This window comes from Orcinus orca, chromosome 9, assembly GCF_937001465.1.
Source record: "Orcinus orca chromosome 9, mOrcOrc1.1, whole genome shotgun sequence".
Classification (NCBI taxonomy): Eukaryota; Metazoa; Chordata; class Mammalia; order Artiodactyla; family Delphinidae; genus Orcinus; species Orcinus orca.
Genome location: NC_064567.1, coordinates 71,979,252 through 71,998,442, shown reverse-complemented (window position 1 = coordinate 71,998,442; position 19,191 = coordinate 71,979,252). Strand labels below are relative to the sequence as shown.

The following is a 19,191-nucleotide window of genomic DNA, read 5'->3' as shown; positions in this document are numbered from 1 at the left end:
CAGTAATGGCAAATGAAATAACACATTCAATTCCATTTTTGTAGTAATATGAGGTTCAAAACTGTTCTTTTGCTCCATTATCTCTTTTCTTCATTTACTTGTCCAACATGGAGCAAAATTCCCTTTTGTATTTTTTTTTTTTTTGCGGTACGCGGGCCTCTCCCTGTTGTGACCTCTCCCGTTGCAGAGCACAGGCTCCAAACGCGCAGGCTCAGCGGCCATGGCTCACAGGCCCAGCCGCTCCGCGGCATGTGGGATCTTCCCAGACCTTGGCACGAACCCGTGTCCCCTGCATCGGCAGGCGAATTCTCAACCACTGTGCCACCAGGGAAGCCCAAAATTCCCTTTTTTCAATCCATTTTTCTTCTGGAGGGTTGAGAAAATATCAAAATGCTTTGCAAAATAAAAGGTTTATTTCTGCTACTATTATGAATGTGTAGAACTGCAAAACCTTTTCTAAATAAAGATGAAATATGATGGTCGTTGAAGGTGAAGCTGCATCTACTTTAATATGTAGTGGTTTATGATTCGTTATACTTAACTGAGAATAAAACCACATTCAGCCTTCAATCACAATTATCCATGATAGGCTCCATTAATTTCTAAAGGACTGAACCCAATTCTTGTAAATTATTCTGTGGCACTTTTGGATTTGTGCCTGAAAGCTCTGACCGTAGCAGGTTCCAAACTCAGTTCACCAGGCAAAACCAGCCTTGCGTAAAAGCAAGCAAATGATGGCCTTAGTGCTGTGATTGAAGAGAGACTAGCACAGCTCCTTGGCTCCAGAATATGGGCTGCCATCCTCCTTTCCAAATATGCATTCTGAAAACATATAGATTGGGGAGTTTTTGCTAGTTTTTTTTTTTTTTTTTAATACTCACAAGAGGCATGGAACTTTGAGTCATTCACCAATCTATATATCTATTTATCTTGGATGCTTAGTCACAAGACGGAAGTCATTCTCTAGTAAGGATGAATCTTCATGGGCTATTCTTTCCTAATACCTCACTAATAATTTGGCCTTGAGCAAATAGGGGGCTACTCATTTAACTTTTTGAATAGGTAACACCTGTACATGGCTTAAAAATAAATAACCAAAAGTATTCAAGGAAAAGTCTGGTCTCCTTTATCCAGCTGGCATCAGTTCTCCAACCCACATAATCACAGCTACTCTATGTTTCTTACATGTTTTTCCAGAATTACCTTATGTGTGTAAGGGCAAATATGTACATAGATTATTAATATTTCTTGTCTTTTTATACAAAAAGTTTATTACATACACCATATTGCATCTTGCTTTTTTCGTTTAACTATATATGGTAGAGAACTTTCCATATCAGTGTATAGAGAACATTCTCACATGTTTTTAATAGATGCAGAGAAGTCCATTGAATTTAATCAACTCTCTACTGACTGACAATTGAGATTGCTCCTCTTGTATTGTTGCTAACAATGCTAAAATAAATAATTTGACACATAGATTGTTTTGCACACGTGCAGCTATATCTGATAAATTCTCAAATGCAGGATTACTGAGGCAAATGAGATATACAGATATGCTTGTATATGTATATGTGTGTGTATAATATATATGCATATATATATATAAAATTTTGATAATTGTTGACAAGTTCTTCTCAGTAGAGTCTGTTTCAATTTATCTTTCCACAAGCAATGTATGACAATCTGGTTATTTTTCCCAGTTTGTCACTTTAAACTTGTTCATAATTTTCTGCCATGTAGCAATTTTTTGCTTATTTTTTTGTTTTAATTTTTGAACAAATCAGTCTTTTATTTCATGGATTTTGTAACTTCAAAGTAATAAAATAATTCCTCTTCTAGTATTTTTATGATTTAGTTTTAAATTTAAATCATTAGTACATTAGGCTATTACCCTGTCATATAGTATAAAGTGTATATATCTAGTTTCATTTCTTTTTCCAGATGGTTACACAGATGTCCAAACACCACTAACAAAATAGTCTGTTTTTTCATAAATGTTTAGAGATGACATTTTATTATATACTAAATTTCATATACATTCTGTCTATTTCTAGGTTTTATAATTCTATTCTTCTGTTCAGTTTTTCTGTTCATGTGTCAATGTCATTCTGTTTTAATTATTGAGGGTTTGTAATATGTTTTGATATCTGATGCTAACATTCACCCTCATTGCTCATCTTTGCCAGAGTTTTACTGACAAAGTTTAGGTATTCTTTTATATTAACTTTTGGATCATGTTTCCAGTTAAAAAATTGATCCTTTTGTTGTTTTTATTGAATTATGTTAAATTAACAAATTAGATTAGAAAGTAGCATATTTTTTACGTTAAAGCTTTTTATCCAAGATCATGTATTTTTCCATTTGTAAAAATATTCTATTACCTTATTTATTAATGCTTTTAGGGTTTATTTTATTCATTAAAACTTGTATTATAAATGTATTTTTCAGAATTTTATTATTTCTTATTGAAAATGGGATTTCTTCCCTTACAGCCTCCAGTAGGATGTTTGTCTACCTTAATTTATTAGTTTCCGTATATTAATTTGTGCCTTGCTACCTTACTAAATCATCTTATTTTTTGTAGTGAATGTTAGACTTGATTCTCTTGGAAATTTCATGAGTTAATCATACTGTCTGCAAACAATGATAGTTTTAACTCCTCTTTTCCAATTTTAATACCTTTAATTTCGTTCTACTATCCGATTGCATTGTCTAGTTGTGTAGTAGCTCCATTCCAGTATTCAACAAAAGTAGTGATACTGGGCATACTGATTATGTACATGACTTATTGCTGCTGGTGTTGACCATGGTCACCTGGCTGAGGTAGTGTTTGTTAGATCTCTCCTCTAACTTACTCTTTTTTCCCCCCTTTTCATATGATACTCTTTGGAAGGAAGTCTTTATGTGTGGACCACACTTAGGGAGTGGACCACACCTCTCTGAGAGTGAGGTATCTACATAAAATATTTGGAATTTTTCTGCATAGATTTGTCTCTTCTCCATAGTTATTTATGTATTTATTTATCCAATCATTTATTTATATCAGTATGGCCCCATGAATATTTATTGTACTCATTGGTCACAATCTAATACTATTTTATTTATTTTGTTGCTCAAATTGTTCCAGCTTTAATCATTGGGAGCTCTTTCAATTGGCCTCTGTATCCCTCTGACAAACCTCAATCAGTGTGGGTTTTTTGTTTGTTTTTTGAGCATCTCCATACTTTCTGACACTATAGTATGCTCCTAGCCCATATCATATATTTTCTGCTGCATTCCAAGGAACACACATTTCTTTAAGGATTTGTGATTCGTTTTACTGGAGGACAGTTTTAGAAACCAAGAGCCAAGTGATAGGTGTGTTCTTTGCTACTAGTATCATTACATCTAGGCCCTCTCAGCTGACAGCAAGAAAATGTGTGTATACTAATGTGTATATTCACAGACCTATAAATAGTTCTATATGTAGCTATATTTATAAATATTAAGTTAAAAATTACTTCACACTGCTATCTACAATGCTAATCTGTTACCATATAGATCATTCTAGGCTGTTCCCCATGCTTATCTATAAACTCACACTCCAATACTAAGAAACCTGTCTCCCACCGTCCATCATCCATTTAATGTAATTGTTCAATTTTAGTATACATATATAGTAGGATCAGAATTGTTAATCAGTAACCCTGTAGGAAACAACTTTGTCCGACAGAGTATGGTGCTTATGTACAGTTTCTTTTGCCTTTACTTACTCAGGTCAGTATCTTTTCCCTCACCTTCTTCAGGGAAACCATTTCATACATTCATTGTTATACCGTAGATTGCTTTGTCACATTCTGCATTCCATCCTGTGATTCCATGACCCTCAAAATGATTTTTTAAATTTGCGTGCATTAAGGTTTATTCTTTGTGCCGTGAAGTTCTGTGAGTTTTGACAAATGTGTAGTGTCATGTAACCGTAATTACAATGTAATACAGAAGAGTTTCACTGCCTTAAAAATATCCCCTAGTCACCTATTCAATTTCATCTACCTTGCCCCAAATGCTGGAAACTACTGAGCTTTTCACTGTCTCTTTTGTTTACTTTTTTCAGGATGTCATATAATTGGAATCATATGGTATGCAGACTTTTTAGACTGGCTTTTTTCATTTAGCAGTATACATTTAAATTTCATACATGTCTTTGAGTATCTTGATACCTCATTTATTTTTTATCACTGAATAGTATTTCATTGTATGGATATACCTGGTTTATCTGTTCACCTATTGAAGGACACCTTGGTTGCTTCCAGTTTTTGTCAGTGATGAACAAAACTGCTATAACGTGTCAAATTAGATGGGTAAATACCTGAAGGCACAATTGTTAGATCATATGGAAAGACTATGTTTAGCTTTGTAAGGACTGCCATGCGGTCTTCCAAAGTAGCTGTACCATTTTCCACTCCTATAAGGAATGAATGAAAATTTCCATTGTTCCACACTACCAGCAACTGATATTTCCAGTTTATTTTAAATTTTAGTTATTCTAATAGCTGTGTAGTGGTATTTCATTGTTGTTTAAATTCATGAGTTTTTAACAATAAATGATGGTGAATATCTTTCCATATGTACCATCCTTAGATCTTCTTTGGACAGATGTCTGTTAAGATCTTTTCCCCAAGTGTTAATTCAGTTTTTTGGTTTTTATTGTTGATCATGTTTTTATTTCAACCTATTCCCTTGCAGTATTTTTCCAATGATGATTATTTGCATCAGTTTCTTTATTATGCCTATTTTCTTAATTCCCAACACAAAATTAGTCAGATTCTTCTGGATAATAGTGTATCATGCTCAATTCTAGATCTAGTTAACTAAAACAAAACACAGAAAATTTAGGGAAGATTAGGATTTCTATTAAGAGAGAAATCTATCAGCAATGACGAAAGACACTGGGTAGAATAAGCTTAAAAATTATGAAAGAGTGCTCTCTATTTCTGTGAACCATTAGAGACCAAACAGCCCTGACACTTTGAACTTATGTTACGAACAAGGACTTTGTGTTTCTCCCTTGAAGAGCACTTTATTTGGCTTCATATTTGTTGGTATCTCACTGAGAGTAATTAAGGGGAATATCACTGCTTCAATGAAGAGCTCTAAAATGAGTAGGCCTGCTGGCAAAGCACAGGTGAACATATTGAGTGCAATTCCAGACCATGAGAGCACATTGGAGTCACCTGCGAAGATTAAAATATTGATGCCTGAGTCCCAGCCTGGAGATCCTGATTCTTAATTGGCCACGGAATCAGGAATTTTAAAAGCTAATAAGCAGCCAGGTTTGAGAATCACTGCCCTCGGACAGGCTTTCCAACTTGATAAACTTTCCTCATTTTACACATATAATTGATACTGATACTGGAGTCACTAGAGAAATGGGATCCCAAAAGAAAAGAAGCCCATGACAGAGAGGACATCCTTAGGAGTCTAGCCAGGTGTCATGTAAGAAAGTCAAAATCATATCAGCACAGTATCAGGAAGACTATGAACTACTTTGGCATACTAGCATTTTGTGAGCTAAACTACAAAATAATCCTGTTAGAGACTTCAGTTATTATTCTTTAATAGGTGATTGAAGTAGAGTAAAAATATTCAAGAACTGATGGTAACAAAACAAATCATCAAACTTTTAATCCAGGTACAAGGAGAAATATACCATTTTAATCAGAGAGATTTCTTTTGAATCAATTTCTCAACACTTATTATTTTTTGTGTGTTTTCCTAATAGTTTTTCTATATGTTTTAAAGAAACTGATTAATTTTGATGAAACTGTATAAATCAGTAAATGTTACCAAAGCATTAAGTTCAATTTGTGGTTCATCTCATTATCTTGAAGGGGAAAAAAGTACCATTTCTATTTTCGAATGTGTATATCTTTTGTAATTGGCTAGTGAATTTCAGTGAAAATTAATATCCCTGAGGTGGTTAAATGTTACGTGAGAAAAATTTTAATAAGCTGTCTCAAAATAAGATTGGCCCACTGTGTTTCATAATCCCATCTGCCCAGCACTTTCCTGTTCTCCTAGCCAGCTGATAGAACCATTGCTTTTATCTGCTTCCATTACAACCATGATTCCCAAATTTTCCATTACATAATTTAAATAGAAATTCTACAATAGCCTTTTTTCTCTTAGTGCTTTCGCAAAATAAGCTTCTTGGACAGAAAGAAATAGTAATAAGGAAGTCATTAACTAGCATCTAGGTCAGGGCTGAAGGAGAAAGAGAGAGAGAGAGAGACATTGAGAGAAAGGGAAAACCAGTGAGAGAGAGAGAAAGGGAAAACCAGTAAGGAAAGAGGTTTTCATTCATTTTAGGAAAGTTTTAACAAATCTTTTCCTCTTTACCTAGCAGAGTGTCTCTCCCTCTCTCTATTCTCCCTATTATTAGAGAAATTGAATACATTCACCTATGTTCTGATTGTTTTACATTACTGAAATTATTTACACCAGCTTATTTTATAGTTTCACTTTATTTCCATTCATTTTTCAAACTTTCCTGACATCTGTTGGTTCAATCTTTGTTGTCGTTGTTGTATTTTTTTCTCCTTTTATTTTTCTGGTCTTTGATATTTTAATGCACAAATTTAAACTTGTACTTTTCTATCGATATCTGGCACATTAGTGCCTCTAGTACTCTGCCAAATGATACAAGAATCTTAGAACATTTTACTTACATGCTCTTTAACTCTAACCCACCATCTCTCATGCCAGCATCACCTGGGATATTCATTCTAAACTGATATTATTTTTTCTAATCAATACATTTCTATTTAAAATATTTCCTGTTTTGCTTTATTTTGTGCTCTTGCTACTTACTATATTTCTTTCTTAACTCATGTCTTCCCCTGTTTGTTTTCCTGAAGAACAACTTCTAGTTCTTTTAACAGCTTCTAATTCTTTTAGACACTGTCACGTGAAATAATGTTTTGAAGCCTGTATTAGTTTCCTATTGCTGCTAGAACAAATTACCATAAACTTAGTGGCTTAAAATAACAGAAATTTATTCTGTCACAGTGCTGGGAGGCAGAAGTCTAAAATGGGTCTGCAGGGCTGCATTCTTTCTGGAGGCTCCAGGGGAGAATCCCATTTCCTTACCTTTCCAGTTTACAGAGGCCACCTACATCGTTTGCCTCATGGCTCTCTCCCCCCATCTTCAAAGCCAGCAGTGTAGCCTCTTCAAATATCTTTGTCTCTGTGTCTTCATATAACTTTCTTTTGACCTTCTTGTGTTCCTCTTAAGGGACCTATGATTACATTCAGCACCTACCTGATCCTACATTTAGCACAATGATCTCCTCATCTTGAGCTTCTTAATTTAATCACATCTGCCCAAGGCTTTTTTGCCATATAAGGTAACATTCATGGATTCTGGGGATTAGGATGTGTGTATATTGGGAGCCATTATTCAGCCTACCAGAGTTCTTTTGCCCAAATGAGCACATCTCTTTGTAATCTCTTGTGTAAATGAGAGATTGGCTGTATGTACAGCACAAATTCAAGTTTTTCTTTCAAAATCTTGTATTTTATCTTAATATCTTCTTTTAGGCGGTTAGTGTGAAAGGTGGAGTCATCCTGGTGAGGAATTGATTTTACTGTTAACAATGATTATCTTTGCTGCATCAAGTCTTCAAATTCCATTAATGGAGGGCTGTGGTTACCTGAACTTTTTCAGTGTCAGTGCCTCACCCTCAGCTTTCCATTGTCCCTGCTCACTTCTAGAAAAGTTATCAGTCTGTAGTTTATTCACTTTTTCTTACTGTTAAGGTGGTATTGCTTTAGCCTTTCTACGTCCTAAGCAACAGCAGAAGGCTCCATGGACCTTTCATTAAGAAAATCCACTGAAAATTTAGAATGCTATGTCCATAACAGCTCCATTTCATTCTACAATGAGGCACAGCCTAGAATGCTATGTCCATAACAGCTCCATTTCATTCTACAATGAGGCACAGCCTAGAATGCTATGTCCATAACAGCTCCATTTCATTCTACAATGAGGCACAGCCTAGAATGCTATGTCCATAACAGCTCCATTTCATTCTACAATGAGGCACAGCCTAGAATGCTATGTCCATAACAGCTCCATTTCATTCTACAATGAGGCACAGCCTAGAATGCTGTGTCCATAACAGCTCCATTTCGTTCTACAGTGAGGCGCACAGCCTTAGTTATCTATTGAATTTAATCTAAATTGAAATCAAACAAATTCCACTTGGAGGACTTAACTAGTTTTATTGCATAGTTGCCCTTGATGCCCTATCATTAGATTGCTTCATTTATATAACTTCCTAGTAAGAGCAAAGCAAATAATTCTCCCTGGATTAAAATTAAAATTAAGCAAATAATTCTCCCTACCTTCTCAGACATAAAATTATATTTTCTCATGTAAAATTGTATACCTAATTCAGGATAGAAACAGAGATATAGATATCCAGCTATCAGTTTTACTTTTTTTTTTTTAACTAATTTGTTTTTCACTTGTTTCATAATTTCTGTAATGTGGGTCAGTGTTCTGCATCCTGGATAAAGTTATGTTGAACAAAAATAGTATCTTGAAATACTATAACAGACTCCTTATATAGTAAGGTACACTTAATTTTAGACTGTGATACAATCAACTAATCTTATAATTACTTTTATTACAACAAAAATTAACAAATGGCAAGGGTAAAGAGTGCAATCGTAGATGATGAGGTGTCATTGAATGCTTATGGCCGGATCTGCTAGCATAATGCAGTCTGCACTAACACTGAAAAATCCTTTTGAAAAGCATTCCCATTACATTATTAGAAATAAATTAACTTAGACACTTAAGCCTGAGATTTTATGTGTGATGTGTGACCTTGAGTAAGTCACTAAACCTGTCTGGACTGTTCGTTTCCCATCTTTTAAGATCCCTTGTGGTGCTATGACTTGGGGTAAAGTTAGCCAATAAAATAAAAGATCATTTACTGCTTTTTTGTGCTTCTTTTACTCTTTTCTGTAAACTGTGATGACTAAACTCAAGCCAGGATCCCTTAAAGCCTCCTCAGAATTGCATAATTTTGTATACTTCCCATTACATGGGTCTGTTTTTTCTCATGTTAGTTTTCTCTAAGGAGTGTGGATTTTGGATACCCAACAGAAGTATTTACACTGCAGGCCTGCTTGAGAGTGGAAAAACATTGTTGGATTCCCTTCCTACTCTACCTTCCCCCTCCCTAAATTTCTTAGAGGTACAATAGGAAGAAGCAATTTTATTGCACTTAGTTTTTCCAACCAAGTGAATGGACAGTTAGCTTGGAGAGCTCTGCTTATGGTCCTGAGGTCCCCTTGGGCTTTGTTGTGAATAAATAATGGCAATGTTTATAGATTTCAAAAAGATCCAAGGAGCACAAAACTGCACTGCTTTCAAATTATTTCAAGAATGAGTTCTGGGTGAATGGACTTTCAGGGTGAATAATGGGTTAGTCAGGGAAGCAGGAGTAAGACATGCTGAATCTTTGATTTGGAGCTTGGAAGCACTGAGAGGCACGGAACTGGCCCAAACTGGAATGACTTGAGCATAACCTTGAAAAGTCTGAGATGGGATCAGTAAGAAAGAGTCCATATGAGGACAAGATCATCTAGACTTAGAACACAGAGAGGGGTGAGAAGTAGTCACTCAGAAGTTGCTTTTTAAGGCTTCTGAAAATTCTGCATGTATTTACATTTTATAAAGTTCTGAGTTTCTATCTGCTCATGGTTTTATGGTATGAAAATTATTCTGTTAGATCTATTTATATAGTATGTCAACACTTTGTCTGTTATATACTTTCTGAATATAATCCCAATTTTATTTTTTGCCTTTGAGAGTTATGGTATTTTTTACTAACATAATTATAATTGTATGTGTTAGTATTTGTAAGTATTTTCCGTTTTGGTCTGTGACTTTGCTGCTATGTTTAGAAAATCCTTCCCACTTCTCTAAAATCATATAAATCTTTTACTTTATCATCTCCTACCACATTTTTTTTTATACATTTAAATGTTCAAACTGCTTTGTAGGCATTTGGTGTATGATGTTAGATGATGAAGATTAACAAATTGTCCCAATTACGTTTATTAAATAAATAGTTCTGATCTTTTCCCCATGAATTTGAAAGGTCATCTATATTATATACCAAATTCTTATATATCTTTGTGGTCCCTTATCTGTCTTGCTGCATCATTGCTTGCTTTATAATCATTCTGTTCCCCTGTATGGAAAGTTCCCTGCAAAGGTAAATTTTTATTACCTATTATTTTTAATCAAATTTTGTTGGTGCTTCCCACAAGCATATTACTTATTTCAGATAATCCTTAGAGTATTTTGATGTGTATATTTTTAAATCTATTCATGTGTAAAATACTCAGTTAAAACCACTTATATTATTAGTTCTGACTTGAGATAGCAACGTTTAAAAGAAAAATCAAATGAAAACAAGCTTAACCATATTCAGTTTTCTTTGCTAATCTGAAAGCCCTTATTAATGAGTTTATTATTTTACTTATATGGTTTACTTCCAGCAAAAATATGCACAAATGGCCCTAAACGTTTCTCTCCAAATTAAACAATTTACCCCTTTCTGATAACCAAAATGTGTAATAGTGCGGATCTGGTAGACGATTTCATGCAGCTGCTTTTGCAAAGCAATTATGTCACCAGTGTACTTATTTACAGGCAATTACATACCACTGATAGCTTCATCCTGTTGTGTTCTTCTGACATTTCTGGTAGAATGAGGAGGCAGCTATTTTACCTGACACAGTTTGAGAGGTACAAAGAATATCTCTACACAAAAAACACCTCCCTGTCTGATGCCTTCTCTTTTTATGTGTGTTATATTCCCTTCCTCTAGCAGAGCCCATTGATTTCTAATTACTTAGTATGAAGGAATGTACCATACAGCCATACTAAAGAATGTATCATACCAGTTTTCTCCCGAGAAAATAGGAAGGGATAAGAAGACAGTGAAAGTAGACAGGAGGAACAAAACTCTAAATTCATCTACTTCATCCTTTTGCCTGGCGGTAAAACAGGTTCAAGTTGTGCTTAAATTCCACAATCACCTATATCGACTTTGCACAAAACTTTCATTAGAGTTTGCATTTTTATCCCTTACTATTCTAAAATCAGGTATTTTCCTTTTCAGCTTTTGATGGGAATGTAAAATTTTCAAGTTTCCCTGGAGAAAGTGTCATGAGTGAACTATAAACTAAAAACTAGGAGTTCTCTTATCTTTGGATATGAAATAATTGTTATTCTTTTCCTTTTCAGTTTCTTCTTTGTGGCATATGTGGAATATTGTGCGCCAAAAAAAAATCTGGACTTGTCGTAAGTTTTTGCCTTGTTTGTATTGTGCACTGAAGTGTTTGAAATGTAAGAATTCAAAAAGGGAAATAATGACTAGCCAACTTTCATATCCTGAATGTTACTCATTTAGGATAAAAAGAAGACTGACAAATAAATCCTGGCTTTTTTCTTTTCAAAGAAAACCATCAAGATTATTATAGACTATGACAAAAGAAAGGAGAAGCTTTGATATACTCTTTAAATACATGAATCTGCAACCCTTAATGACCGCTGTGATCGCAGTCTCCACTTTTCGTTTATAGATTCCCAGACATTCACAAGAATCCTTCATTGAGCTGAAAAAGACAGAGCTTGAGTTCATGGGAAATTTAACTGTTTAGATATGGAACTGGGCCTAAAGATTACTAGCCTTGACTGTGAAGTTAATTTTGCAAAGCAGCAAAACAGCTGTGTTGTTATAGTTGTAGTTAATTCCCAAAGTTTTTTTATTTTATTTTATGACTGTGAATGCAAATGTAAGCGTTCTCAGAAGTTTTATGGTACTGCTGTGGGTTTTGGGGGTTGTGGAATACACTCCCAGTTCACTCTGATATTGGCTGGAGGAGGATTTCTGTGTGCTGCAGTGTGGATTCCCTACTATCTTTCATGACATTTTTTGAGAGTTAGAAAGTAGGAAAAAGCATGTTTATTTTTTTGAGGACATAGGAAATATCACAGACCTTTATAAGTTGGCAAAATATATTGTACATGGACCCTAGAAAGTCCATGTACACTGAAAAAAGGACTGAAAAAAGGAGAAGGGGACCAGGATACCAGGGAAGGGGAAGTATTGCAGTCATTTGTTCAACTCCTTTTTCTAATCACAGTTTTCTTTGTGAGAATACCTATTGCAACAAAAAGGGTGAAGCCCCCATTGCTTTAGATATGTGAGATGTAATTTTTAAAAATTACATTAAGGGAAACCTTTGGATAAAAGTTTTTTTGGAGGCTTGTAATTTGCATTTGTGATTCTCCCATCACTCTTTACTATGGTTTGCTTTCTTTCTACGCTTTTCCTCTAGCAAAACTCTTCATGGCTATATAGTAACAATTTCTTGGAACATGGATGAAAGAAAAGGAAAGGAATAAAGGAGAGAAGGAACAAAAGAAGGAAAGAAGGAAGGAAAGGGGGAGGGAGGGGAAGTAATGAAAAGGGAGGGAGAGGAGAGGGAGAAAGGAGGAAGGGCGAGGGGTGGGCCGGGGAGGGGAGACATCTAAGTCAGTCTGGGCTGCTGTAACAAGGTACCGTAGACTGGGTGGCTTACAAACAACAGAAATTTATTTCTCACAGTTCTGGAGGCTGGAAGTCCCAGATCAGGGTGCCAGCATAGTTGGATTCTAATAAGACTCTCTTCTGGGTTGCAAATTTCTGGCTGTGTTCTCACGTGGCAAAAGAGGGAAGCGGGCTCTCTAGAATCTCTTATAAAAACAGGGACCCCGTTCATGAGGGCTCCACTCTCATGACCTAATTAATTATCTCCCAAAGGTTCTGCCTCCAGATACTATAATATTGGGGATTAGGCTTCAAATATGAATTTTGGAGGGACACAAACATTCAGTTCATAGAAGAAGGGAAGGGAAGGGATTTTTTTAAAGGCCACTAGCGTCTTTTCTGTTTTCCTAATTCTCTTATAAGTTATAAAAAAAAAATTATAAGATCTAAGCTTTTTAGAAACTACCATCCACTTTATCCTCCTGTACCATCTGAGGTTCCCATAGATGACATTAACTGTCTAAGATTCTCTACCCTTTAATAAAATTATGTGAAAATTTCTCCACTCCAAATAACTCTAAAGTCTAGAATCTCTAGTCTGGTAAGATTTAACAATAGTATATGGTTATAAACTTGGTACAGATTTTAACGTTTTAATTCCTGAGTGAGAATGTTCTGTCTGCACATGTTAATGAAGTGTCATGCCTTTAAGGAATTAATGGCAATAACATCAGGAGAGAGTGTTTTCCTGTAATAGTCTATTAAATTTGTTATTTATTTTATTAATTAACAGTAATTCATTATTTGAAGGCTAGAATGTAATATCTTTCCATATTTTCTGGGAATGAGTAAACACCAAAATATATTTCCAAGAAACAGCATGTCATTTGAATATACTTTAGAAGGAAATATAACTGATTGATTTTGTTTGACATTGGGAGCTACAATTTCCCACTTGGGGTGATTCGTTGATTTGGTGATTGACATTCAATGCTATATTTCATCAACCATTAGAAGATTATACTCATCCATCACTGGGTTTTCAGTTTTGGTGGTAAGTACAGAAAGACAGACACAATCAGGAATGCTGAATTAAGTTAGAGAAAGAAAACAAACTACCTGTAGTTCATTCTGCCCATTGTTCTATTTCATACATCCATGGCCTTACCCTTTGCTGGGAACTACGTGCACTTAGCCTAGATGAACTGTTGTCAAGGAGGCCTTGTCTGAAACCCCTGGTTGGGCTACATTCCCCTGCTCCGTACTCCAAGGGCTACCTTTCATCCTTCTTTCTTAATATTTGCCATAATATGTTGGAACGTTGGATCTTCTCTCACACAAGGCTGCAGTGTTCTCAAGGGGAATAACTATGAGCTGTTCTTTTTTTTGTAATGACAACTGCTGCCTCACTCATGGCCTAACAGATGCTAGGTGCTCATTAAGTGTTTGCTAAAGTCAACTAACTGTCAACAGAAAATAATACCTAATAAAGTAAAATTAAATGCTAAAGTAAGTTATATAGCTGTTTTGCCCTGTGGACTTATGCCAAAGGAGATCAGTCAAGTCCAGGAATGCTTTCTGAGGAAGTTAGAACTAGATTTGTGTCAGTCTTCCATCTAGGGAACCAAGAAAGAAGCAAAATAATTTCCAGGAAATGAAAATATTATTGAAATGGGAATGAACAAGCTATACTGAGGGACAAGGGAGGTGAATAGAGTGGAGACAATGTTCCAGAGAAAAATGGAAATAGGGTTGAATAATTAAATTAGTATCACACTATAAAGTATCATCAAAGCTCATGGGAGAATTTAGACTAGATACAAATACAGAATAAAATTATTAAAGCTATTGGAATATTAAATTAAATGTATTAAACATTTACTGCACAAAAGGCATTGTGTTGTGCTTGGTTCTGCCAGAGATCCTATGATATTTAGGTTGAATAAAAACCCCTAGCTCAAAAAAAAAAACAACAAAAAACCCTAGCTCTATTAACAGAGACCCAGATCAAGGGAAGAGTAGGATCAAAAGCAAAGCTACATCCTGCATTTCTCCATAGCAGTCAACCAAACAGTGGTTTTGGACTATCTATTGTGTGGTGTCACAGAGTAACAAAAGATTTGTAACATAAAGCACCAGTTCATAGAGGGTCCCTAAACTATCTCTTGGGAAAATAGATACTAAAACAATAAAATTCTTATAAATGAAAAAAAAAAAGGAGTTAACTAAATTCCCTAAGCTCACACAGCTAGAGAAGTACGGGGAGGTTTGAAGCTCATTGGAACTAATGACATTTCAGGGAGAAGACATTTAAATATTGGGGGGCGGGGGTGGGAATTAACAGAGAAACCGTAATTTGAGTCAAAAAATCTGGATTCAATTCTTAAATTTGAGTGTTAACTGCTCATCATTCATTTTCCAAATGTATATCACCTCTCAGAGGATAGCTTGGTGGGTTAATTGAAATGCATAGTAGCACGCAATAGATATTAAATATTATTTAAATCTGAATCTACCTAGAAGATAAATTTTGCTTACTTCAGAGTTTTCATAAGATGTATCCCTGGCCTTTATATAGTCAACTATTAATTCCTGAAACACTGTGGTCTACTCCCTCTCCATTGAGTCAGAGTGCAGGGAATCTTGGTGAAAAGAGAGCCCCTGTCCTCTAAGAAGCACCAAAAGCACCTTCTCTTTATTGTAACTCAGCCATCCTTGACGTGCAGCAGGTCGGTGCAGTGTGTTCCAGTCAGCTTTAACTCCCCCTCTCTTTTTCGTATCAGATGATCCTCTTTTCTGCCTGCTGCATCTGTGGACTCATTGGGGGCATCTTGAATTTTCAGTTCCTTCGGGCAGTGACAAAGAAGACCTCTTCCCTCTATCCCCTGCATCTCGCGTCCATGTCTCTTGCGTGCATTGGGATCGGGGGCTGCACCCTCTCTTCGTGGCTCACTTGTCGACTAGCCAGCTATGAACAGAGGAGGATGTTCTCAGAGAGGGAGCATTCTCTGCATCACTCTCATGAAATGGCTGAGAAAGTGAGTTTTGTACCTCTGCCTCTCATTGCTGTCACATGAAGACTGCAGTCAAATCTAGGTGAATCAACTTGCAGCTTTAGATGAGAATTTGAGGAATTGGATTTTATAAAAATTTTGCCCTATTGGACTAAGAATAGGAATTTTAAATTATTTTTTCCCTGTAATTCTGGGCACACTTATTTTTGACATAATTTTCTCTATCTATATAAAAACACAGCTCCTAAAATAGAACTAATAAAATATTGAATGTCTTATAAATATAGATTTTTAACGTATTGTACTTAGGAAAAACATAAACTAAAAACACTCTCAACTCAATAATATCAGTTTTAGAAATCCGATGGCTTCTCCTTTCTAACTCACCCCTTGTGCTTGTAAGTAGATGCATTTGATTATGTAAATTAGATTTTCACGCATAAAGGGGCCTTTTAATAAGGCAACAAAAAGCCTGCCTATCAGTGCAGATATTACAATACACATAAAGCTTCATTTAATTCTCATCTAAGCTTCATGCATATTTGGGTAGCTTTGCCTGTATTTTAAATAATGTTCCTTGCATAATTGTTTCATGATACCCATTCAAACAAGAAGTTACATTTATTGCATCAAAGGACAAATGATATAGTGAGCTGTCTGTGTTTCTTCTACATTTTGCCCATATTTCTTAATTCAGCTCCTGCTACTGGATCTGTTAAGGAAAAGATAAAAAAAAATTTGTAAAATAAACTCACTAAGATAATGGCCACATCACATTTTACTTGATATCATGGAAATAAAATTCCGTAACAACAGAATAGAAGAAAGAGTAGCACGAGTTACAATTGCATACTTCTTTATAATGTGATTTTGAGAAAAAATATTCTGTAGTTAATGTGTTTCCCTTTCATATACAATTTATACACTCAAATAAGGAGAGTAGATGCTCTTAAATTGTTCCCAGAAAGCAATTTTAAACAGATCTACATGTATCCTTCAAAAAAGAATTAATAGTCCAAATAGCAGGACTGGTAATTTAAAGAAATGGATTGTTAAAAATAGGTTATCATTATATATTTGGATAATGGCTGTTTTGTGCTCTATTTTTATATTAGTGTGATTTAGGTTTCTGTGTCTATGCTTGTGCAATATTTATTGTATGATTGTTATATTTATATTAGAGATTGAGGGCTATTGAAATAACCGACTTGCCCAGCTGCCCGGTGGTGCCCCCGACACCAGAGTTACCTACAAGGTACGCTGATTTCTAGGGAGTTACCATGTTGTAATGTCACTGCAGGAAGCACTGCCTCTTCTAGGAAGCCATGATGTCAGCAGATCAGTCTGGACTGATGCTGTGATATTGTTCCTCAAAGTATTGCTTTTGTGAGAACTACTTTGAGGACCTGATATAAACCAACATGGCAAAGTCTTGCAGCTTGAAAGTTGGTTGAGTATTTAAAATATTCAGCCTGCCTGTGAGCATCCAAACACATTTCTGCTTGGATGATTTGTGACTCCTTTATTCTCTGCTACATCATGATTCTGACTCGATATCATCATTCACAGACCAGAGTTTTGTTTTTTAATAATACATGTGTCTGATTAAGGCAAACTTTGTATTGCTCTCATGCTAAAGCTGCATGAGTAGATAACTTAAGTTTGACACTAATACAGTAAAAATTCTGTATAAAAGCTTTCTTCTTATAAACCTATCTGATATGATACATTTCAAATTTATTTCCCATATTTTATACTTCTGAAAATAAATAGTCACCATTCTTGCTTTGGTTAAAAAATACAATAAGAAATACAGGGAGTCACACAGATATTATGGCCCAATTGCAGAAAGTATATCCACTTGCAAACAGTCACAGTTGGTCCTGCCCAAATTTAAAGTATAATCTTTTGCTAAATTGGACATGCCTATCTGCAAATAAACTGAAGATACTTGACCACTTAAAAACTAATTTTCACTGTTTTTTCCTACCAGTGATTTTTCTGTGTCCATATTAGGGTGACTTTAGTTAAGAAAATTCTTTCTTTTGGTAAGGTTTTTAAAAACTGGATTTTTTTCTTAATCCCACAATAAAAGTTTATACCTTAATTTTTTATGATTATTTTTAAGCTACTTTTTGAATGCAGAGTTATTTTAGGAGAAGTAAAGGCATCTATGAATCTTCTATAAATTCCTTAGAAAATTGTTTTTGTCCTACTAGAAGGAATAGAAATAGATGGATGAGTAAATTTTATTAAAGATCATTTTGGAGAGATCATTTCTATTTTTCTTGCCACCAGTAGTGAGTTTTTAAATGAACCTCAAATCAGGTATCTTATCAATAAACTAACCCTCAGCCGAATAACCCCAATGTATTATCAGACCTAATTTCACAGTATATATCTAGCACAGACAGCCTCTCAGTTATAGTGAACCATTGACAGACCGCAGAGGCTGGCTATTGGCGCCCAAAGAACTTCTCCACTTTTTCTCAGAGCTTTTACCCTAAACTGGTATGAGATTTTAGGCCTTAGGTAATTCCTCAGCACCTTATTAGGGTAGGTATAGTGGATACCCACATACAACACTACCCTTATGGCCTGGAAGGGGCAAGGCACTTTGCATGGAGAGATGGGTCTTGATGTGAGAAGAGGAAGAGTCTTCTTTGCATATTGTCTTCTTCCTCAGCATTTTCTTGACGGTAGCTCTACCCCGTGTTCTAAAAGACACCAAAGTTTTCAAAAGCAAAGTTCCAAAATCAGACCAATTCCTACCTTCCAGTCCCTCACTGATTCTCCTAAGCAACTTTCAAAACCACCAAATCCAAGAAGTAAGCATCTGTATTTTACTCCATCTCCTATATTGAGTTTTCAAAGAGAAGATACTAAAAATGAGGCATGTGATATCTTTTTATTTCTGAAATAAAGATTTGGAAGAATTTCTAAACTTTACAGAAGCAAACACATTACTTTTTACTTTTAATTCACCCAAACAGAAAGTAGATATACCTGATAGGCTTAAGATCATTGAGAAAATAATTTATTTCAATTGGAGTCCTCTTTACAGCTCTTTTGCAAATAGGCTTGTTCAAGTGGGGAAAGATGTTTTCATCTATTTTTAGATAGTTTTGCCTAAATATTATTTATAATATGGTGCACTAACCATTATAAATGTGAATGGGCCTCACATGTCCTCATTACCTTTTATTGTGTAGGGAAGAGTTTAACGTTTAACAAAACATATGAATTCAAAGCATCTGAATTTTTCTTAAATTAACATATTTTCTAAAATTGCAAGTGAAACTTTTTATGTAAGTTCATTCTTGATATCGAAATTTCTGTTGCCTTCCCATGTAGTTTTCCTTATTAACTACTTAGTAATTGATCTCTTAAAAAACATGTTAAGAGCTTTTTTTCTAATTTTTATTTTTTAAATTTATTTTGTGTGTGGTTTATTTTTAACATCTTTATTGGAGTATAATTGCTTTACAATGGTGTGTTAGTTTCAGCTTTTACAGTTTGTTTTTTACTGTATGAGTGAAGTGTCGTGAAAAGCAATCTGTCCTACTATGAATTATTAG

At 35.0% G+C, this 19,191-nt stretch overlaps 1 protein-coding gene and 1 long non-coding RNA gene across 5 annotated transcripts in view; one reads left to right on the top strand and one right to left on the bottom strand.

Annotated features, from left to right (window-relative positions):
* LOC125965339 (uncharacterized) overlaps positions 1-19,191 on the bottom strand; it is a 702,471-nt gene that overhangs the window by 592,230 nt on the left and 91,050 nt on the right. The window lies entirely within an intron of this gene.
* TMEM196 (transmembrane protein 196) overlaps positions 1-19,191 on the top strand; it is a 55,907-nt gene that overhangs the window by 33,205 nt on the left and 3,511 nt on the right. For 2 of the 4 annotated variants that reach the window (XM_033440577.2, XM_049714604.1), the window contains exons 2-4: positions 11,312-11,368; positions 15,383-15,637; positions 16,795-16,868. In XM_033440577.2, the coding sequence (XP_033296468.1) occupies positions 11,312-11,368; positions 15,383-15,637; positions 16,795-16,868 (386 nt within the window). The remainder of the gene's footprint in view (positions 1-11,311; positions 11,369-15,382; positions 15,638-16,794; positions 16,869-19,191) is intronic. The other 2 variants (XM_049714605.1, XM_004263455.3) reach the window with 1 other exon arrangement.